This window comes from Botrytis fragariae (assembly GCF_013461495.1).
Source record: "Botrytis fragariae strain BVB16 chromosome Unknown tig00000255, whole genome shotgun sequence".
Classification (NCBI taxonomy): domain Eukaryota; kingdom Fungi; phylum Ascomycota; class Leotiomycetes; order Helotiales; family Sclerotiniaceae; genus Botrytis; species Botrytis fragariae.
In genome coordinates this window covers 561215-584415 of record NW_023501004.1, presented here as the reverse complement: position 1 = coordinate 584415, position 23201 = coordinate 561215, and the positions used below count along the sequence as shown (strand labels likewise).

At 43.2% G+C, this 23201-nt stretch overlaps 8 protein-coding genes across 8 annotated transcripts; 3 read left to right on the top strand and 5 right to left on the bottom strand.

Annotated features, from left to right (window-relative positions):
- Positions 1-186: 186 nt before the first annotated feature.
- On the bottom strand, positions 187-1748 carry Bfra_011957 (putative glucan -beta-glucosidase precursor protein; the record flags this gene model as incomplete). Its single annotated transcript, XM_037342281.1, has 6 exons — positions 187-641; positions 702-1236; positions 1287-1344; positions 1439-1484; positions 1544-1635; positions 1687-1748. The coding sequence occupies 6 exons, from the start codon at positions 1746-1748 to the stop codon at positions 187-189; spliced, it is 1248 nt and encodes a 415-aa protein (XP_037187939.1).
- Positions 1749-3864: 2116 nt separating this feature from the next.
- Positions 3865-5075, bottom strand: Bfra_011956 (putative clavaminate synthase-like protein; the record flags this gene model as incomplete). Its single annotated transcript, XM_037342280.1, has 3 exons — positions 3865-4769; positions 4823-4975; positions 5030-5075. 3 exons carry the CDS (start codon positions 5073-5075, stop codon positions 3865-3867), a joined length of 1104 nt encoding a protein of 367 aa, XP_037187938.1.
- Positions 5076-5341: 266 nt separating this feature from the next.
- On the top strand, positions 5342-11128 carry Bfra_011955 (putative ubiquitin-protein ligase sel1 protein; the record flags this gene model as incomplete). Its single annotated transcript, XM_037342279.1, has 10 exons — positions 5342-5724; positions 5777-6205; positions 6683-6978; positions 7179-7275; positions 7330-7396; positions 7449-7922; positions 7991-8042; positions 8534-8692; positions 8746-10698; positions 10752-11128. 10 exons carry the CDS (start codon positions 5342-5344, stop codon positions 11126-11128), a joined length of 4287 nt encoding a protein of 1428 aa, XP_037187937.1.
- A 1760-nt stretch (positions 11129-12888) lies between these two features.
- Positions 12889-13368, bottom strand: Bfra_011954 (putative helix-loop-helix dna-binding domain protein; the record flags this gene model as incomplete). The annotated part of the gene is made up of 2 exons (XM_037342278.1): positions 12889-13154; positions 13248-13368. 2 exons carry the CDS (start codon positions 13366-13368, stop codon positions 12889-12891), a joined length of 387 nt encoding a protein of 128 aa, XP_037187936.1.
- A 702-nt stretch (positions 13369-14070) lies between these two features.
- On the bottom strand, positions 14071-15201 carry Bfra_011953ia (putative eukaryotic translation initiation factor 3 protein; the record flags this gene model as incomplete). The annotated part of the gene is made up of 1 exon (XM_037342277.1): positions 14071-15201. The coding sequence occupies one exon, from the start codon at positions 15199-15201 to the stop codon at positions 14071-14073; it is 1131 nt and encodes a 376-aa protein (XP_037187935.1).
- A 597-nt stretch (positions 15202-15798) lies between these two features.
- Bfra_011952 (putative cytochrome p450 protein) lies at positions 15799-16261 on the bottom strand (the record flags this gene model as incomplete). The annotated part of the gene is made up of 2 exons (XM_037342276.1): positions 15799-15993; positions 16040-16261. The coding sequence occupies 2 exons, from the start codon at positions 16259-16261 to the stop codon at positions 15799-15801; spliced, it is 417 nt and encodes a 138-aa protein (XP_037187934.1).
- Positions 16262-16686: 425 nt separating this feature from the next.
- On the top strand, positions 16687-18683 carry Bfra_011951 (putative cytochrome p450 protein; the record flags this gene model as incomplete). Its single annotated transcript, XM_037342275.1, has 3 exons — positions 16687-17009; positions 17064-17701; positions 17752-18683. The coding sequence occupies 3 exons, from the start codon at positions 16687-16689 to the stop codon at positions 18681-18683; spliced, it is 1893 nt and encodes a 630-aa protein (XP_037187933.1).
- A 1460-nt stretch (positions 18684-20143) lies between these two features.
- On the top strand, positions 20144-22633 carry Bfra_011950 (putative acetylserotonin methytransferase-like protein; the record flags this gene model as incomplete). The annotated part of the gene is made up of 3 exons (XM_037342274.1): positions 20144-20777; positions 21509-21930; positions 22019-22633. 3 exons carry the CDS (start codon positions 20144-20146, stop codon positions 22631-22633), a joined length of 1671 nt encoding a protein of 556 aa, XP_037187932.1.
- Between the last annotated feature and the right edge of the window lie 568 nt (positions 22634-23201).

Sequence of the window (23201 nt, the reverse complement as noted above, 5' to 3'; positions counted from 1 at the left end):
TACCTAGTTAAATAATGAATAAATGAATGAATTAATGAAAAAATAAACTATCTCCCCTTGTATATCATAACTGTACAGACTTTTGTTTATCGCCAAGTCTCTGGGTATATGTACTTAAATTACAATTTCCTCTCATCCTCTCCCACCAACCCCTCCCTCCAAACATACTTCCTTCCAAGTAAGTTCCTACGAACAAATCGCCGCCGGAGTCCCCGCCCTCAAATCAGGGAAGATTCCATACTCCACCAACTTTGCCGCATCCCACTCATGGGCACCCTCCGTCTTGAAGTTCCAGAAAATCCATCCATTCGCCTTCGTCTCATAGCTCGCCAACTGCGCGCTCAGATAATTCTTCATATCCGTTTTGAACGCGTCGCTCCACGTCGTGATATCCGATTTGCCATCGCAGGAACCGACCTTTGAGGAACCGGGATATGTGCCGTCGTAGCGGGCGCCGACGCCGTAGCCGTTGAGCGCATAGGCGCAATCGGTCATGGCGGCGGTGAATTCGCCGACGACGACCCATTTGTCGGCGCCTGTGTAGGTGCCCGCGTTACTGCAGACGTAGTCGATGTGTTCGGTGGCGGACATGGCGACGAGGGAGTCGCTGAAGACTTGGTATTCGTGGTGGTCGACGACGACTGGAGAGTATTAGTATTCTGTATATGAGTGTGTGTAATTGAAAAGGAAGTTAGACATACCTCCATAAGCACTGTTATCATTTGAAGACAGGATGTTATTCCAGTTACTTGGTGCCAAGAACGCATCATGGATTACAACAATACTATCGGAAACAGCGCGGACTTGTCCATATCCATCTCTATAAAATTGTTCCAATACATCGAAATCGACTTTCCAGTTTGCCGGTTCGTTAAGTAATTCGATACCAACGACGACATCTTGATACTGTTTCTGAGCATATTTTTGGGTAATAGTGTTTAGAACAGAAAGTGTTTTATTAACCGAATCACCCTGTCCGAATGCCGGCGACGAAGTCTTGTGTCCAGAGTTATCGAATCCGTTTTGGGAAAGAGGAGCTCCGTGCAGGTCGATCCAAACTTTGAGACCGGCACCACGGGCCCAGTCGATGGCAGCATCCATATATGGGGCTGCACCTTGAGTATAAGGTTCATTGTCAGAGAGTTCATATGCCCAGTATCCTATTGGGATGCGGACTGTGTTAAAGCCGGCTTCGGCTATGTTTTGAAAGTCGTCGGCATTGCACCATGAATCCCACTGATTTCATGTAAGAGGTGTGATCTGAAAATGTGAGCAGTGAAACTTACATGAGGTTTGAGGATTGCTAGAGCTGCATCTGTGCCGAGTTTCTCTGTCAATGTATACCTGAGTTACTTGTTAGTATCCATCCCCGTGAAGTAATGAGATAAATTGAGACTTGAATATCAAAGCAATAGAGAGAAGGAAGAGATAAACTTACTCATCGACTATTCCCAAGGATTGATCGACTGCTTGAAAGATCGACGCTGTTTAAAAAATATCAATATCATTTACCACCAATCAACTTCAATAAGCATTTACTCACGTGTAATCCATGGTTCAAGTACAAGCCAGCCACCTATGTTAACTCCTCTAACGGGTGTTGACCCATATGCAAAGTCAACTCCTCTTTGGTAACTGCAAGAACAGTTAGTGAGAGATTATAGAAGCTGAAGTGTGAAAACTTACATTGGTTTCGAAGCTACCAAGGTAGCCGCGAGCAGGGTACCAACAGTATTGGTAAAGTACATTATGTATATGTAAAAAGCAGAATGTTTATTTGATATTCATCAAAGGAACGTGAAGTGGATATTCCTGAAACCGCGAAGGAAAGACGAAGATATATAAGTCAGGGAATGAGGGAAGGAAATGACTCTTCAATAGACTCTTCAATAGTATGTGAAGAACAAGAAATGATATTGAGATGAATCAGATGAACTTGACGACTGCCGCTCCTGTCCACTCTCCCCGCAGATTAACACTTAATTGCTGTATTGGGGGTAGTGCTTAAAAGCTACCGAAGCTCATGACAAGTTTGCAGTTCAAAAAGAAGACAAGAAGTGAAAATCCTATCCTTTTTCATTGAATCAAGGCAAATGAAAGAGTCGTGACCATATGGTCGATCATATAGACTCCGAGTCCCTGAGCCGTTTGTCATGTTGGCGAGGATAATAGCTCGGCCATTCGAAACAATGATGCTGGATAAATAGGTTACCCCGGTGAACTATGTGGTTTGTGGTGGCCAAGATCCATCATCTTGCATGAGGTTTTTGAAAGTTGTACAGTATATGTGAGCCTGACCCCGATTCAAAGTCTCCGAACAAGGAAGATTATGTTGTGGAGCTGGGGGATCTGCATTTCGCGTAGGGGTGTATGGGGCCGAGCGAGTGGTCACTGGTCAGGGGATCAGAGCAATGGACCAGTAATATTGTACTCCATAAGATTTATTACTAACAAGGATAATTATTTGTTGTTGGTCAAAGTTGGCGGGGACCTATTGCCAAGGGCCCTGCAGCTGAAGTTTCGAGAAAAGAGTCAGGGGGTGGCACGATACCAAAGGACTTTTTTTTAGTGATATCATGATTCATTAATACCGGTAGAGACTGACCAGTGACAACTGTACTGCAGTACTTACTCCTCGGTACAAAGCAAATCAGACATTCTGATCATCACTGCCATGCCAACTCAAAGATGTGTGATCTTACATAATTGCTAGCGGTGACTTTACCGTTGGCTGCACATGCCACACAAGTGCATGCATAACAATAGAGACTTTTTGCTTTGCTCTGGAACCGTCTCATCACGTATAGGACGACATTCCACTTTTCATTTTCCCGATGTTCACATATTTGTCTAATCCAACACGATTTCTAATTTTAAGAAATAACAATTAAAAAAAATAAAAAGTCTCAATCTCTATGAAGATTGACTACACTAGTGATCCAAAAGAGGTCAAGTAGGTATGAAAGTGACACCCTCACGGGTGATGAGAAAGTCAAAAGGAAAAAGTCTATCTAATGCACAAAATACGCACGCTCGAGGCACGTTCTTGACAAACTTTTGGAAGCCGAGGGTCAAAGCTACCTAAGGAATAATGTTGCCGTCGAAGCCCAAATTATGGGGTTTGTATCGTCACTAAAATATAAGGTGGCTTGCATGGTGGCTGAGCACTATTTCGGTCGGTTGAAAGGGGCTTCACACAAAGACAACCGGCAGGTAAAAAGGTTGATGAACACGATGTAACCTCTCCAGCAACCCTTTCTTTTTATCGATTTTCTATTTTGAAAGATCGAGCTCCTGTTAAAGAAAGAATTGGGGTCAATTTAAGGCCTTAATAGATAAGAAAGAGTACTGCTTATGGTGGAAGTGGTGGGGCCTCTCGATGGTGCGACAGCCACTACCATTAAGCACCGGACGAACTTTAGCAGAAACGACGACTCCAGGAACTAGGCACCAGAAAAGTTTGGTTCTGGATTGTTCGACAAGTTAAAGAAATACATTAAAGATCAGCCAGCTTCTGGGACGCACCTTGAGAGACGAGTAATAGTTTAGGGGTTATTGCCACCAGAATGAAATAAAGATCCCAGTCTTGGAACGTCTTTCAAATGCCTATGTACCCGCTGCCCATCCTTGGATGTAATTGTTGCTTTCACTCGGACGGAAAAATTTCAATCCGACACAATAAAATGGGGGCAAATGGGGGGCCCTTTGGGTTGAGATACTGAAAAGTTATGCGCTTCGCCACCTCGATATTTCCCCCAATACCCCCTCGCTAAAACATTGAGCATAATGAGAATATTTTTTAGATGAAAACAAAACTGTATTGGGTATTCCGTATGAACTTGTGGATAATCTGTTAAAATAGCCTCACTTCGTTGTATTCTTCTCAACTACTCCTCTCGCAAACTCCCCGAAAGTAATGCCCATTTCTGAGTCTACAATCTCGTCCAAATTAGGTTGAGTAAAGACGGCAATAGTATTTCTTGCAATTCTTCCTCCTTCGTTTTCACCATCTGCAATTCCTGGTCGCACACCTCTCACGTAGTGAGGAACTGCCTTGAATTTACCTTTAGTAATTCTTTCGAGGGCCTCTCCCGTTTGGAAAGCGATACAGTCTTTGGGAATTTTAACTTGAACAGTCTCGCCACTTCGAGATTGAATGTAAAGTCCTGCAGTTGGATCCGGAGATGCAGGAAGCTCCTTAAGAGGGCTAAGGGTAGTTGGACGATATGAGTAAGATACTGGAATCACGGGTGGATTGCGAGTCTCGTTGATGAACATAGCAGATGTGAGCCCAGTCAAACAGCCATGGTCCAGATGTGTTGCGCACCAATCATCGTCTAGAGCATCAGAAGAGTCCTTGGCTTCTGCCGGGAAGTAATGCAGCAATCGTGCTTTAGTTGTTGTTGAAGTTTTTACAACGTGCTCAAGATATCCAGGCTTGTAGTCTGGAATTTCCTTCTCTGCATACCTGTCACAAGCTTGAGCGACTAGTACTCCGGTGTCAATAATAATTCGACACAACCTCTCAAAGGTGTTTTTGAAACCAGGCAATACGCTGTCTCCAGGCCACAAATTTGGACTGAGATACTCAGGAAAATTTTCAGGTGAAAATTCAGGAGTAGGAATCGCACATGCTAAAGATGGGTCGACGTAAAAGGCACAATTCGCATAGTATGATCCTTTGAGTGTGTCCACTTGGCCATTCTTTAGAGTTTCTTTACCACGAGACCAGCCAGTAAGATATTTTGCAGCCGCGTTTTCGATTTTCTCTGCTAGACATTAGACCTTTTCCATTGCCTTTAAATGTAATCATGATACTGACCTAGTCTGGCTTCGGGCAAGTTTCCAAGATAAGACGAATATGAGAGTAGACTATGTCTTAACTCTACAAATGGCTCTGGAACATCTTTGACAAGTATAATGCCTAAAGACTCGGGGCCAAAAGCCTCTTCGAGTGTTGAGAAAGATACATTGCCTATAATGTTGAATTAGCTGAGGCAGGACAAACTTACATCACTCTGAGACATACCACTTTGTAAATCTTTTAAGCTTACTGTCACTGGAGAAGGTGCCATATTTATCAGGACAATCACAAATGTAGCTTTGAAGTATCCAAAATTTGAAAGAAAATTTGAAAGTGGGTGTGCTTGAGGTTTTATTATCCAAGGTGATGCCGTACAGTTAAAATAGGCAGGAGGGGAACTGCTGTGATATCTTGCCGATGATTAACCGAATTCGGCAGCGCCCGAATATCGCGAACCTCCGTCATTTGCTTCTTTACAAACACACGGGTAAGCAGCTCTTCATTTGTAAGTGAATACCACATCTCAACACAAGAATTATGGTCAAACCATTGTCTTTTAAAGGTGATAAGAAAACGAAGAAAAGAAAGCGCGTTGATACCGCTGAGAAGTTTGGGGATTCCGAAGCGACAGCCTCCCAAGCAATTGCAAAACCCCAGGAAGAAGACGACGCGCCAGATGATGATACCTGGGTGACGGCAGAAGCTGCAGCTGATGTAGTTGGGCCGGTGGTATTTGTTTTACCTTCAGATCCACCATCATGTATAGCCTGCGATACAAATGGAAAGGTATTTGCAAGTGCGCTGGAGAATATGATCGAGAACAATCCCACCACTGCCGAACCTCACGATGTAAGACAAGTATGGGTTGCCAACAAAGTAGCAGGTACGGAGACTTATAGTTTCAAAGGTCACCACGGAAAGTGTGTATAGCAATTCCTCTGCTGTAACATTGCAATGCTGATCAATCTTCAGGTATTTAAGTTGCGATAAATTCGGAATTCTATCAGCCAATACCGAAGCTGTGTCGCCCTTGGAATCCTTCTTATCGATTCCAACAGCCGATACTCCAGGTACATTTCAGATACAAACACTGCGAGATACGTTCTTGACGATAAAGCCACTTGCATCCGCAAAGGAGAATGCTTTGCCAGAGATCCGAGGAGATGCTGATGCAATCAATTTCAATACTACTTTACGAATTAGAATGCAAGCAAGATTCAAACCAAAATTGAAGGCTTCCAAAGAAGAAAGGGCCAGTCAGAAAATAAGCAGGAAGGAATTAGAAGATGCCGTTGGCCGAAGACTGGATGATGATGAGGTACGGAAACTCAAGAGAGCAAGGAAAGAAGGCGATTACCATGAGGCATTACTTTTGATCAAGGTAAAGAACAAGCATGATAAGTACAGCTGAGAAGTTAGCAACAAGCAGAGCTTGCAAATAAAGTCAATGGGAAACTTTACGGAAGGAGATATAATAACTGACAACGGTCGATACTTTTGATTCGACCAACTAGAAAATAAGACCAAGTTGCGCCACAGTAGCAAATCTACGATGAGTCTTGGAATCCGAGAAGTGGAACGAGGCAGCAATATACATAGAGACAGGATCATAGTTGGGCATTCTCGATCAAATTATCAAAATTCGATAGATCACGTGATGATAATAAATCAATATCAAATTTCTTCCCTTGCCTGTGAAAACATCGAATGGCATTTTAAAATTGTAGCTTATAAAGACTGTTAGTTGGTAACGAAAATTCCTGATTTATCCAAATTGAGTTCTCTTCGCCGGCGAGGGCTGAAAATCTTTTCCCTGAAAACTTTTCTCTCCAAAGTATAACCAAAACATTACATTCATACGTGCTTCAAAATGTACAGATTCTTCGCCTCAGATGTTTTCGAAGTCAAGGGTGCAGAGCCAATATATATCTACGATATTGTGCCAGTCGCAGCTGGACTCGCATCCATTTCATCAGATGACTGTTTACGGTTGCTAGATCCAACGGCTTTGAACGGCCAACCACTGAACACTATTAAGAAAGTCAATTCTGATGTTACATGTCTGAAGACTATCGGAAACGGCGATAGTTCTATTGTGGTCACGGCTGGAAGGGATGGAAAAGTGTGTTTGATTGACCCAAGGACTGCTGGAAAGGTCGGAGAGGTTCAGAGTGGTGAGATCATTTTTCTGAGGGATTTTTTACGTGGCTGGATTGGAGGAAATGATCTTCTCGAGTGAGAAGGTAGCATTTGATTTGGTACCTGATGGGAATCGTAAATATTACGAACAGATGTCCACACTATACGTCTTTGCGGTGGCTTTGCTGTTCACAGGAGTCCAAATATTCATGGAAGTATTCTGACGATCAAATAGACCAAGGCGCTCCGGTTCTATCTTTAGCATGCTCAAATACAAACGGCATCGCTGCTGGAACAGAATTAACGAATCACCAAGCAACTGTTTCAATTTGGTAGGCGTTCCCTGTTTTAATTACACAAAATGTTCAGTAGACTGATAGAAGTAGGGACGCAAGATCTTTAGCTGCTCCGATCGTACAGTACGTGGAAAGTCACAGTGACGATGTTACAGAGGTTTATTACATTCACACCAAATTGTGGGTGGTTTTGCTGATTTTTCCTCCAGCTACAATTTCATCCAACTCAACAATCACTTCTATTGTCTGGTTCTACGGATGGTCTCGTCAATATATATAATATCACCATCTCAGAAGAGGAAGAAGCCCTCCATCAGACAATCAACCATGGTCATTCAATACATCACGCCAACTTCCTGAGCGAAACCGATATCTTTGCTCTTTCACATGATGAAAAATTCTCTATGTACGAGCTAGTAACAAACCCAGAAGAGGGTGTTGAAGAGCCAGCTCCAGTGGTATATGGTGATATGAGAGAAAACCTTGGAGGCGAATATGTAGCAAACGTTCTATGCAGACCAGACGGAGGAGCTGTCTTAGGGACCGGACGTCATAGCAAGAATGATTTCGATTTGATACAATTGAAAAAGGGAAAGCCTTGGGTATTTGCTCCTGAGACGAAGGTTACACTTGATGGTGCTCATGGATCAGAGATCATCAGATCGTTTTGCTTCCTTGATTCGGTATGTCCTCCTTTCATAGTCCTTAAATCGTGTGGTATGTATACAAGCTAACAATTTCCGATTTGTAGCATAGAGCAGTATTGACTGCTGGTGAAGATGGACAAATCAAGTCATGGACGGGTGAGAACTGATATCCGGAAATATAGCAACTGCAAGACACCGGCATTCATGAGTTAAAAAATGTAAAAAAAATCTATGTATACATTGATCTTAATTTTGTTATAAATGAATAATATGTGATATGTTTGTCCGGCATAATATTTTAACTGTTTGGTTGAAATTTGACACAATCGTTAATCGTGGTTTTCGAGCTTCTTCGGTCGGAGCTTCCTGGCGCGGATTGCCGAAGATGACAGCTTTGAGATAGCAACCTAGCACTACAAAGCCCCGCCAATCTATACAATTGACCTCTTCATCCTGATTATTGGTCATGATCATGAAATCATGACCGGATTTTCTTTTGCTACTTCAAACCCGAAGTGAACGTTTATACGCAGAGGTTCTGACAAGATGAAGAGCCCGAGACAGCGGTTTATACTGCCATTATTCATTCGTAAGGTTTCGAACAATTCACAGAGAGCTTGAGAAATACTGACTTTGTTCCGTTATAGTTTTATGGCACTTCATTCTTCCAATATGTTATGCGCAGGCTCAGGAAGAAGAGCTAGCGACGTCTCTCACAGCAGAAGGGAGTCCAAAGCCGTCTATTCAAGCTCAACCGTCTGCAGCTCAAGAATCACATCGAGCGCCACCAATAAGGAATACAGCTGGTGAGGACCAAGTACATGAGACTCGAATTCGATGTTTGCTAACATAGTATAAGAAAATGAGTTAGTTGACAAAGCTTTACATTCCCTTCAACGTTACGAACGAACACATCCACGTTCCACCTCCAATCCTTCCGGAATTGTCAAAACTTTGACGCAATATGTCGTTGCAAGTCTTCCCAAATTGACTCAAGGGCCGCCACCGGATGGAAGGAGCCCGGCGCATAATCAAGCTCCAGGCCCAGTCGCAGAAGCAGTGCAACTTTTGGAGCAAGCAGCTCATGTCAATAACTCCGATGCTATCTATCTCCTGGCACAAATTAACTTCTACGGGAATTACTCATATCCCAAAGACTATAGCGAGGCATTCAGGAGATATCATCAATTGGCATCATTGGATGGAAACAGTTCGGCACAACATATGGTTGGATTCATGTATGCAACGGGAATTGGAGGAGCTGTTGCGCAGGACCAAGCAAAATCTTTGCTATACCATACCTTTGCCGCTGAAGGAGGAAGTATGAGATCTGCGATGACTCTTGCTTATCGACATCATAGTGGCATCGGTATGTCAAGAAATTGCGATTCGGGAATCAAATATTACAAGAAAGTGGCGGATAAAGCAATCGAATGGCATCGATCCGGACCACCAGGAGGTATGGCATATGTTCAGGATTCTTATCAACTTGCAGATGACGATGGAGGAGTCTATGGGGAAGGAGCAAGTTTTAGTAGCGCCGGACACAATGCAAAGGGCGGAGGACCAAGTTCAGATGCCCACGCCGCACTAGATGATGTTCTAGAATATCTCGATTTGATGTCTAGAAAAGGCGACTTCAAGGCAACTTTCAGCTTAGGACGCATTCATTACGATGGCCAAAAGGGACTTCCACGAAATTTGAAGAGTGCGAAATGGTATTTCACAAAGGTTGCCAAATTATATTGGACGAGAAATGGAAAGATCATCGAAAATGATAAACCGCAACTGGACAAAATTGCTGCCAAATCCGCAGGCTATCTTGGACGAATGTACCTCAGGGGGGAGAGTGTTGATCAGAGCTACGAAAAAGCCCAGACTTGGTTCGAACGCGGCATTAAAAATGGAGATGCTGGTTCTCAATATGGAATGGGTTTGATGTATCTTCATGGCCTAGGAGTACCCAAAAATTCCGTGTTAGCACAGCAATACTTCAAAGCTTCTGCCGATCAAGACTACGCGCCTGCTCAAGTTAACCTAGGAGCTATGTATCTAGATCAAGGTACTGATAATGATATCAAGGTTGCAAATCGATATTTCGAACTCGCTGCACGTTATGGTAATATTGAAGCTTATTACTACCTCGCCGAACTTATTGATCAGGGAGTTGGCCGGGACCGAAGTTGTAGTTTGGCAACTGCATACTACAAGAATGTTGCGGAGAAAGCAGAACCACTTCTGACGTCCTTCGCCGAAGCAAATAATGCATATGATCAAGGTGATCTCGAATTGGCTTTGATTGGTTATATGCATGCAGCTGAACAAGGATACGAAAAAGGGCAATCCAATGTTGCATATATCCTCGATGAACAAAAGTCGAAATTGACCATACCGTCCTGGCTAACCCTTGTATCCACCACTCGACCTAAATTATTACAGAATGCGGCACTTGCACTGCTTTATTGGACTAGAGCTTCTAAGCAAGCAAATACAGACGCTTTAGTTAAAATGGGTGATTATTATCTTAATGGTATCGGCACACCGGTAGATTTAGAGAAGGCTGCAGCTTGTTATACATCCGCATCTGAATTTCCTCAAAGTGCCCAAGCATTATACAATCTAGGCTGGATGCATGAGAATGGTGTTGGCCTTGATCAAGATTTCCATCTCGCAAAGAGATATTATGATCACGCTTTGGAGACGAATGAAGAGGCATATCTACCTGTAACTCTTAGTTTGTTAAAACTACGCATTAGAAGTGCATGGAATTCATTCACACATGGCAAAATAAATTCTATCATTGACGAACCAAGTAAGTTATCCACAATTTAAATGAAGGGAGCAGACTTTCTAACATATCAATAGCTCCTAAAAAACAATGGTCTCTAGCGGAATGGGTTAGCAATTTCTTGCAAGATGATCATCCATACTACGCCGATTACGACGCAGAAGATGCTTATGGTTCTGTCCATGACCCCATGCCAGGTGGTGATGCGGATGGACTTTATGATGACATCCTTGATGACGGCTTGGTGGAAAGTCTTATTATCATTGGCTTAGCAGCTGCACTAGTGTTCTTGATAGTATATAGACAACAGAGGCAGGAGGCGCATCGAAGAGGTGAAGCACCTGCGAATGCACAACAACAACCGGCGAATGGAGAGGTCCAAAATGGAGGACTGTTTCCACAACCAGGTGATGCGAATTTCAACGATTGGGTGGCGGGTGGTGTGGGACATTAAAAAACGGTGTGGGTGTTTGGATGGGGTTGTAATTAGGATTGTACTCATAAGGCATACGAATCTAAACGAAAAATATGATTTTAAATCTTGAGATAATGCTAGAAGTCTATAATTTAGCTTATATTCTTTATTGCTAGGTTACTTCTAGCACTTGCTACGATAGATTGACTTTTCAGATTTTCTGTTTCTCCTCGAGCTCTAAACCTCTATCTTTATGTCTTTTACTACTTACTATTAGATCTATCAAAAGGCATCTGAATACTTGCCAGCCCACACCAACAAACCCATAGGAGACTCCTCACTCACATCAATCCACACCTCACTCACCTTATTTTATTCATACTATAATCTCATCTCATCTCATCGCTACCACACTTTCCCGGTTGAACGACATGCCCTCCTTCTAAGAAAGAACATTAAGATATCAAAATAGCAAAACTTTAAGAGCGCGACGCTTTTCAACCCCAATGAACCAACATCTTCCTTTATCTACATAAATGTATATAGAGCTTATGTCACTGTCCGATCGTTGACCATCTAAATGCGAACGGAGAGGCGGAGAATCATTCTCGGAATAAGTGAACTCTACCACAACGTGGGGGTGCTTGGAGGAGAAGGAAGTGAGGTTGGGGGATGAGTTGATGAGAAGTGTTTGCATTGGGCTTGGACTTGGGTTTGCGATGGGGATTATGTATATTGTTTTGGGCTGCGCTATGAGGATTCTTCTGGGTTATATATCAATTCTTCACGTTTTTCTGATTTGCATATCATGAACATGCTGAGCTCTCTATATTTAACGTTGTGCTTTTTAATGCACCCACGTCTCTTTGTCAAAGACTGTCTATTTCATCCCAAAATTCATACGAGGATTGCGCCTATGATTCCAATGAGTGCCAACCCAGCAATGTTTTTACATCTCTGCATTTTTGTGGCAGTATGACATATGGTCAACTTGCCTATACTGATTGTAGGCCGAGAATTTTGAACGGTTGTCGATGAGTAGTAAAGTGATCGAAGTTTGCTTACATGCCTAGCTATTAGTAGGTATGAGAGTTAGATTTGGTTACTTGTCAACATGTCGATTTAATTGGTAGATTATAATGAAAAATACTCGAGGTTTAATCCCATCTGTCTTGAATGAAGCCATGTCTTGTATCACCGGCGTCTTCAGATTGCATTTTGACGTAGGTTTACCTAAATGAGCGCGATGCCTGCACTACAATACTTTTATTTGCAGTTAGCTATGTCACGATACCAATTGGATAGTAAGTTTAGAAGCGTTTGTTCCTGAAAATTAGACATTCAATAGTGGCATGGTAAATTCCGTTCGATAAATACTATGTAGTATCTTTCAGTATAAGAAAGATTCGAGGGGCAGGTTGCGGAGGCCAACCTTAGCACCATGAAATCTAAACCGCCATTCGTACATAAAAATATTGTGTTATCGCCCGAAGCACGACGACAGCAATAGATCTATTGGGGATTTAACCATCTATTCCACTCAATCCCACCGCCCATCAACCAGTTTAATATCGTGTACTGATTACCACCGGATAATTCATATGTCGTGATGTCTCGAACGTTGACATGTTTCGCCGTCATCCATCACCTACGGACATCCTCCCAGAAGATATCGTGCCGCCAATCCTCAACAATAGAACGCCGACCATGTAAGCCATAAATATTTCCCATGCGCCAACACCAATCTGAAATGCCCCGTACCAATGCCCATACCCATACCCACACTCATTTCTCATATATTAACCACTTCCATCTCCCCATGCTACCCCACGACTGGCTAATCCTGCAGTCGCCGCTTCAGGTGCTTCCCTCTTCAATTCTTCAACGACGACTCCCAAACCCTCAGCCTCTTCAACCAGCACGCGCCTTTCTTCTAACTGTATCCGTATATAATCCACTGTTTTTTTCAAGACTACGCTTTCGCTTCTTCCTTGACCTTCCAATCCAGGAACCAATTCTGCCAGTCGATCAAAGCCTTCGCGGATTGCTAGGCGACGTTTCTGTTCTACGAACAAGAATGTTCATTAGCTCCGGTAGATGAGATTGGCAAATATATTGCAATAGGCGCCCAAGAAGAAAGAACTATAGAATTACATACCAGAAGCAATATGATTAGCCTTCTTCTCATGTTCCGATAACCGCGGTTTCTCATCGGCTGGATTGATGCCATTCGCGGAATTGGTATTGGCTGAGGACTCGCCCGTGGGAGATGCAGACATTTTGGAGCGAATGAAATGCTTCTGCTAGAGCTTGTGTATTGACCGCTATTGTGTAGGTGTTATTAAAAGAGAGTCCGAAGGCATCGTAGAGTTGCTCCTTGGGGTGATGAGGGGTGTCGTATGAAATTGTGGCTGTCACATGGGAAATTGTGAGGTTAATACAAATATGGGAGCTTTGCTATTTTTGGATAAGTGCAGATCTCCTAGCGCTAATCTGTTCGCAACAATTCCCCAGTTCTCATCTCGTCGCATGTAAATCTACGCAATATCACTCAAACCATCCTGATGAAGTCTCATCAAGAGAAGAGCAGCTATTTTCTCACAAGAATATCTACGGGTGAGTATTCGTAATACGCTAGTTTTCACGTCGAACAGTTTATTGGCGCTGATGTTATTCTGTCCCACAGCATGCAGCAAGATAACCCTGTCGCTTCCTATCTTTGGACTCGTTTATTTTCACTGTCATCGCCGCAGGGCGAAGCGTGGGAATGATATCATGGCAAAGCTATCCATTGCGTTAATATGGCAGTTTTCGGGCTGGAGTTTCCTGAAAATGACAAGAAAAGACCGAATAAATTTATTCGAGCAAATATGGTTTCAGTCCCTTCTTTCCCCCTTTCTCTGATTTCTTTAATTCAAAATAAACTTCAGATGAGGAGCATAAGTATGGGAGTTATATTGTCCATATAGCTATATTCAACTTCAAGTGGCCAAACTATGAACTAGCATGTTAATTTCCTTCTGCATTTCCAAGCTCGATACACTGATGTCAAAACTCCCGCAAATCCTTATACAATGCTTGACGTGGGGATAGTAGTTACAACCCATACTTCCTTCGGAAACCGCAATTGTTGAGTAATAGCAGATTGTCACAATTTGTTTCATCAAACTTAACATGCGATTTTTTCCCATCAATTGGCGAGTGCACTCGGCCCAGAGAGGCTGGATACGAAGAGGCTTCGAACGCCTGGTTCTTTCCATAAAAGAAACTTCTTCAATCTGACGCAATAAAGGCATTACGCCCCCTTTTCGCAAACCAAGAATATCGAAGTCTGGAAATTCTTCTGTATTCTTGATGTTTGAGAATGCGAAGAATTTCTTAAAATCAACAATGGATTCGTCTGTTTCAAGAAGACTGAGCACTTCCATCAATGACCAAGCCGGGCCCTGAGGATGAGATAGGCGCTTCTTGGATACGATTAATGTATCCATAATAGAGGGCATTTGTGTTTTGTATTGTAGAAATGACATTCGTGCTTTGTAGTCTGAACCAGAAAGCATTGAACCAGAAAGCATGGAAACAAAATCCTGGCCACCGGACGTGTAATCGTCAAGAGACTGAACCTGGATGATATATTTCATGGCTATACAGGCAGCAAGTGGATGCCCATAAACTGATTTAGCAACATAGAGTAAGACATCAGAATTATTTAGGCCGAGAAAGTCTTCGGTGTCTTCATCTTCCAACGATCGAACCTCTTCTAAGACAGTTACAATATCATCAATCTCCATGTTGTTTAACTTGATAGTCTTGCAGCCGTCTCGCAGATGGATATTTGGATTTCTTGTTGTCAACAAGATGTTCTTTGCTTGTTCAGAAACGCCAGCGATAGGATTTTGACCAGATTTTTTCATCCCATCAATATGGTCAAGGATGAGCAGGGCACTTTCATTTTCTTCGTCACCCAACCATTTCTTGAATCTTTCAACCTTTTCATCGGAAGTGTTGTTCCTCCAAATGGCATACAGATCTCGGCCTTGGTAGTCTTGAAGCAAATATTCCTGGCCTACTTGCATTGCAAAATCAAGATATGCTTCTTTCAATGCCTCCATCATTTGCGTGCACAAAAAATATATTACATCGGTCTTTATTTTCACGAGCGATTTCTAGTACAGCTGTCGTCTTTCTATATTATCTTTTAGTTTTGTTATTAATCCTCAATGAGTGGTGAAGCTTACCCAATGCCCCCTATACCTGTTATTACAAGAGACGAATAATCTTTGCTGTCTGATGTTTCAACGAAATTGACCAAAGCATCCATATCTAATTGCCGACCTTGTATTTTTGGGTTTCGTCTTAAGCCCTTGCCTTCAAAAACTGATCGACTGATTAGCATCGTATATGTCGAACCTTGACTTGTATAGACAGACCGTTTTCTATGAACTCAGTAGAGATTCCCAGCCACTGTTCATTGCGGCATAGAGAGATGCCCAGAAACACTCTGGCGCTCAATCTTGAAACCAGTCGAAGTATCGTGTGGTATGGCTTGACGGTTACCTATTCATCTGTTGGAGTCTGTTAGAGCCATGGAAATACAAAAAAAAAACAATGTACTGACCTTCGTTGTGTAGAAAGTCGTATTGCAATGCGTGATTTAGCTCCTCCTGCATTGGAACAGTGACGGACCCTAGGTTCGGTGTCACTTTTTCCTACAAAGTTCGGAAGTGCAAGTTGTTTCTCAATATCACATCCATATTTGTATGGCGACCCGTGAGATTGTGGACATGAGCAAGAGTTGGACTTGCAATCGTACTTGGAAGGTTACGCAATTCATTTATATATTTTGCGGGAAGCACAAGTATCTCTGTATCGGCTCGGATGAATTTAAAGGTGGTGTGTTTGAACTAAATCAATCAGTTATGATGCTATATCTGTATAGGTCTCACTCACTCTATCATAGCCATCGTTCAGGACTCCTCCTGCGTGGCAAAAGAATCGAAAGTTGGTCACAAATTGCGGCTCAAGAAAGAAACGGCTTCCTACTAGCGGGACCTTTGCCGTCCTTAAATACTGAGCCAATGTTGATGCTGTGTAGAGAATCATGAAAACGATCGCTAAAGATAGCCGTTGGTGTTCTCGCCCTCGAGCTACTGTTTCATTGAAATTTATCATGTTGATCAAAATCACGCGCCACTCAATGTATCTTAGGATAGAAAATTCGTATATAGAAGAATTAAGCAGAATCCTTCTAAGATCAGGGACTACAAGCTATTTTCTGAAGCTACCAAAGGTACTACGGCCATCAACAAGGACCATTTTTTCACAACGCCCAAGGTAAGAAGAACCGGGCGGCATAGCACGAAATGGAGAAAATTCGCCGGAAATCTATAAATACCATATAGTATTCAAACTAAACGATCGATCAGAAACAAGAGAAGAAGGTGTGATCATGTGAGTCGTTAATTTCAAATACAAAAATGAATTGTTGAACTATATGCATGTAAGCAAATAAGCGAGATAGTGTGGTAGTGTTGTATTTACTGAGCCGCAATACAGGGATTCATGCGTCTTTATTCCGACCAATAGGATCCTTGTAAATGGCATTTGAGAACCGCTATCCAACTGTTACCAACTTCCGTAAACGGCTTAATGTGTCAGAGGTCACACTCTTAGCTTCAAACGGGACTATAAGAGTTCTGCATAATCTTTTCTCTGCCTTTCACTCCTCTGGAAATGTCTGCTCTGTAGATTTGCCCTCTCAACTCTTGCGGCGACGTCCTCAAAATTCTTGGATCATGGTTTCCACTATCCTATTCTCTACGGTTGCGGTCGTAAGTGCTTTCTTATTCTTCCAATATCGAAATCTGCAGCGACACATCGAAGAAGCCAAAAAGTCGGGCTTCAAGTATACCATTTCTCCGTAAGTTATACTTTAAATGTGACAAGATTGACTCGCTGATGAAGTTTGATTCAGAGTGTATTTTCAATCTATACCATGGATCATCCTCCAGAATATCTTTATACCATTCCTTTCCAGACTTCCCAGTCAGTGGACTCAGTCTTGGCTTCCACTCTCCAAATGGGGCGAGACCTGGCATGAAGGCTACGAGCCCTTCAGAAGGATGAATGATGATACGATAATGATAGTTTCCGCCGGGGGCAATATACTCTGGACATGCGATCCTGAAATTATCATGCAGGTGTCTACCCGACGCAACGATTTTGTCAAGCCAACTGAGATGCTTGATATCCTCAACATTTACGGGCCTACCATTACCGCCGCTGAAGGGGAAGAGCATCGCATTTTCAAAAAGGTCGCTTCGCCATCTTTCAATGACAAGAACTTTCAGTCTGTTTGGACAAGTACTATTGAGCAGACAGAAATGATGATGCAAAAATGGCTCAATAATGGTGGCTCTGTTTCCAACCTCAATGGCGATGCTGGAAAGCTCACTTTGCATGTCATCAGCAAGGTCTTCTTCGGGAAAACAATTAAGTGGACAGAGGACGATGCAAAGCCCAGTCCAGGGCATACTTTGACTTATGAACGCGCAATAAGTACTGTCTTCGAATACAATAGTACTATCTTTCTGACCCCTCGACCAATTCTCAGTAAGTCGATGTGATGTTCCTCCTTGAAAACATATGCTAAGTTGTGAAAGATTACTCCCCTTTGAAGATTCACAAAATTGCAAAGGAAGCCTTCGTGGAATGGCGAAAATATATGGAAGAGATGCGGGACAGTACCGCTGAACATCTTCAAACTCATGATCTGGAAGAGGATGGGACTCTTCTAGAACACTTCGTCAAAGCTGGTACTCCTGGACTTCGCAGTCCAGAGTTGTCAATCCCTGAGGCTGCGATTCTCGGCAACATTTTTATCTTCATTCTTGCTGGCCACGAAACTAGCGCCAATATCTTCACGTACGCGGTGATGCTGCTAGCATGCAGGCCGGACTTTCAATTATCTTTACAAGCCGATATTGATACCCTCGTTGGTGATCGGAAAGCAAGTCAGTGGTCCTACAAGGCGGACTTTTCTAAACTTATGAATGGCCATGTCGGAGCACTGATGAAAGAAACACTTCGACTTTACACCGTCCTTCCATTTCTACCCAAAGTCAACAAAACGAAAGAGCAGACGCTAAAAGTAGGCAACCAAACTCATATTTTGCCCCGCGATACGCTTGTGATGATCAATACAAGCGCCACCCATCGTAATCCCAAACACTGGTCAGAAATCCAGAAAACAGCTGGAGATGGGCCGCCGTACCCCTTGTCCGATTTTCACCCAGAACGCTGGCTTCAGTCATCGGACTCAAAGGCCACATACAATCCTCCGGAAGGAGCTTATGTTCCATTCGCTGAGGGCTATCGTTCTTGTCCAGGGCAAAGATTCGCTCAGGCAGAATTTTGCGCTGCTATTGCTCGATTGTTCAGCGAATTTAGCGTGGAACTGGCTTGCAAACCCGGAGAAGATCATGCGAGCACTCTTGAGAAGGTAGAGCAACAGATGTCAAATGGTACAGTGTTCGAGATGGGCTTGAAAATGAAAAAACCGGTGCCGTTGAAATTTGTGAAAAGGAAAGCTTAATTCTCGAGCCAATCCTTACTATCAAATCTATTGGAGAAGGTTCAAGGATGGGATTCTAGTTACATAGATATGTGTAGAATCAATATGTGAAATTTTCATCCACTTGCTTAGAATATGTTGACACCAAAATTGGTGTTTGGACATTGTATGACACCTCATAATGTTTGATGACACTTCACCTCAAAACTACCGTAGTAAATGCTCGTATCTATTACGGGGCTAGCAGACAGATCTCGAATATCAGATTATAAACAAGATGTAGCTTAAAGAGCTACAATATAGAGACTATGTAGGAACTATATATAGAGTTTTCAGAGCAAGCTAACCCCAATTAGGCGATAGCCCTTTTTCTGACAGGAAGACGGTCAGCCCCCGGCTGACCCCGTGACAGTACCCCAGCTGCGCGTCAAAATACAAGATCTTTGCAAATTATAGTGATTGGCGGGCTCACTGTTTTAAGTTGCACAGGCATCTCTGTGTCTGCGCAACTTGCAATGCGTACTTTGCTTTAGACGATGATTTGGATTTCACTGCAATAGTGGCAGCTGGTTTGCAAGATAGTGGCTTCAATCCTGATCTCATAGTTGAAAATCTCGTGTTCCGAAAATGTGATTCTCTACCTGGCTCTAATGAATACAAAACACCATAAACAAGCAGAATTAAGGCTACAGAGAGGCCAGGCACAGTACTGAACTGAAGGGGGCTACTTGCCTAATACCCAATTGCCAGGCTCGTCAGCGAAATTTCAACAGAAGAGACAAATCCATAGAACATGAGGATAGATGGCATGGTCCTTACCATTGTTCCATCACAGCTTGTCCTCGAGGGCCAGGCCATGGATTCAAGGACCAAGCTTTGCTGGATGGTCATCTAAAAAAAGCACACGGAAGTGAACACAACGAATAGTGAATAAACATATCGGGGTCGCAGCTGTTCGCGAAGTAGAATAATTTAAACCCTACAAAACGTTCGGAGAGCATTATGAGGACACAAAAGTTGTATGTACAAGCTTAACATAGCAAACTAAGGTTAAGCACTATCTAAACCACCAGCACATAGAGAATCCGTTATTACAACCACAAAGTTGTTATAACTATCCCATCATTTTCCTGAGATGTGTGTCTTTGAAGGTATGTGATCCTGCTGTACAAACCTTCTTCAACAAAAACCTCTTGGAGCTACTTAGCTCGAGTGCTATTATGAGCAATTTCCGTCACTATCTAGAAACAGCTCTCATCTATTCCCCATGTATTTGAAGATAACACTGGAAGTAATATTTAAGGTGAATCTTGTTGCAATTCGAGTGAATATTGGCACGTGGTCATGCACTAGCAAATTCCGCACGTATAATAAATCTCTCGCAAACCTGAGCTTCCGAAAAGCATGAACATTCAACTACACGGTCGAAATTCAGCTTTCAATCCCAAGTCCACATCACCACCAAGGTGATATCAACAAACATGAATCCCAACCATGGCGAAGATTTGCCTTTGGGCCCAAACTCTTTACCTATCATCGTACATGACCATACCTCAACTCCGACTGAGCTTCGACAAACTGCAAATTCAGGTCAACAAGATACAACTTTGCTAGGCAACAGCCACGATTCCCCTACCGAGAGTGTGCAACATCAGGAACAAGAACCAACTGCACAGAATGAAGCGGACGCCTCGATCAGTTCTTCGGAAGACGAGTCAATTATCGATGATACGTTCCAGAACCATAAACAAAAAGCGCAGCTCTGCGAACCCAGAGAGTTGACGGAATCAGCAAAGGAAAAATTACTCACGCAAGCTCAAACGGAAGTTTCGCAGAACAAAAGCAAGAAGATGGAAACCGCAGCTCTACATCCACCAAGCAAAGACACAACTACAGAACAGACTGAGAAACTTCAACAGATGGTCCAGGAATACATTAACCATAATCCGGTTCAGACGCAACAACAAGCAGTCAGTATGTATAAGCACCTCGTCGCTGCAGAGCTGAAGAAAGGCACGTATCCTGGTGGATTACCGGAGCAGGTGCAGAAGAGATTACAGATGCAAGCTCAGGCATGTGTGATCCAAAATATTAAGAATAGGTTCCAACAACAAAGTATGGAGTTTCGCCCCTTGAGTGGTCTGCAGTCTCCGTACATCTAGATTAGATTCGATACATCGACTTGCCAAACTTTTCTCATCTAGTATCGCTGCTTGGGATCGTGGCTATGGTTACGATGTATCTCAATACCGAATACGGAATCCGAGGACGACTGGCATCAACAAACACTAAGTTGGGACACATGATAGTTTGCAGGGGAGCTTCGATATTTCTAGGCGATGACATCATATTTATCTGAAGTAGGGGTAGCTTGTGCTACAGCCGACGTTGTGGAAGAGAGTTTGAGACAGGTTGCATAGCCACTGACTATACAATACTCTGTCAATATGGATTGAGGAACTTGTCGGCAAGAGTACTAAATGTCTCATTAGTACTCTTCCTTTGACTTGGGCTCATACATACAGTCAAATCAGTACATGAAGATATTTCAACATCAGAATACCAAGCACAATACATACTCAAACATCTACCAAAACACTCTCCCAAATTGCTAGTAAGAATTCGTATCTTGATATGACTGAAAAGTGACCAATAGTTCATTATCATCACCATAACATCATCAAGATAATAAAAAGACTTTGTAAAATATTAATGCTAATGCCTTTGTGAAGTGATGATTTTATAAAGTCACAACCCTGCTCGCAACACCAAAGATCCCCACCTAAAAACCCCTGTGCCATCCATCTCATCCACAAACCACAAGGCTGACGAAACCCTCCATTAAGGTTACCAAAACCCGCAATTCCATTCAGTTCATCCCTATAAAACCAAGTCAAATCCAATCCAATCCAATCTACCAGCAAACTCACAAACTCATAAATTCATTCCAACCTCCAGTTTCCCACCTCTTTTCCCACCTCTCACCCCATCCACCCCCAACCCCTCCCTCACTCACCATGCCCGACGAAAAATCCCAGTACACCCCCCTCTCCACCTCGGCGCCCAAATCTCCTCCCCAACCTACGAAACCGCCTCAACCCAACACGGCGCGCTCCCCGCCCGTCCAGCTTCCCAATCCATATCTACCGGCAAAGGACCGTTACCCCGGGGACCCTTTCCGCTCGACATTCCCCTTTTACAGGAATTAAAAGGAAAACGCATTATTCTCGCATCTGCGAGTCCGCGACGGAAACAAATATTAGCTACGGTATGTTTTTATTTTATCAAGTAATTAACAGATAGATAGATAGAAAGAAAGAAAGAAAGTAATAACATCAACTAACCTCCCCTCACAGATCGGTCTCACAAACCTCGAAATCATCCCGTCCCCCCTCCCCGAGAACCTCTCCAAAGAACACCTCGGCCCCTTCGACTACGTGCTGCAAACCGCCATCCAAAAAGCCCTCTCGGTATACACCCACTGTCTTGACAATTCCCTCGCCAGCATCCCAGACCCCTCCCTCATCATCGCCGCCGACACCGTCATCGTCACCAACTCCGGGGCTATTCTCGAGAAGCCCCGGTCCCAAGCGGATCACATCCGCATGCTACAGCGTCTCCGCGACGATAAATCGCACAAGGTCTTTACCGCCATTGCGGTGGTGGCTCCGCGCGACGACGCGCGGTATCCGGGGTATAATTGTGAGAATGAGGTGGTGGAGACCAAAGTGGTGTTTGATTCCGAGATTGGGGATGAGTTGATCGAGGCGTATGTGAAGACAAGGGAGGGAGTGGATAAGGCGGGGGGCTATGCGATCCAGGGGATGGGAGCGATGTTGGTGGAGAAGATAGAGGGCAGCTGGGATAACGTGGTGGGACTACCCATTCGCAATACGGTGGCGTTGATGGAGAAGGCGGTGTTTGATCAGGAGGATTTGGATCCAGAGGAGAATGAGGAGGGGATTGAGTAGAGGGGTTGGAGATGCAGATGCAGATTGCATGTGAAATAGGAGAGTGAAAAAGAGGAAATCATATATGACATGCACATACACGTGCACATGCAACGTCTACTCCAACTTACAGGTCAAAATTCAGGTTTCAAAGGGTTATACATATGTTACTAGGTAGTGTAAATAGCGCAGCAAAAGCTTATAGAAACTCATTCTCTGATATTACAAATACAAGACACAATTCAATCCAATCCAATCCAATATCCGATCCCATCCAAAATCCCATCCAAAATCCCATCCAACATCCAAGAACCACCCACCCCTGTTTTTCAATTCCGCCCCCAAAACACCCCCCTTTCCAAACACCTAATCTCCAAGCGAAACTCACACCATTCATTTCAACATTTACGCCTCTACAAGATATAAGATACAAGACAACAGAAACCCAATCAATAGATCTCTATCTCTAGAATGAATTACTTGATATCCATCTTTACACTCACTCACATTAAAACATGTAAAACTACTCAAAATATCATTATCCCCAAAGTTACAGATAGAAAAGCATCGTAATAGCATTGAAACTGTA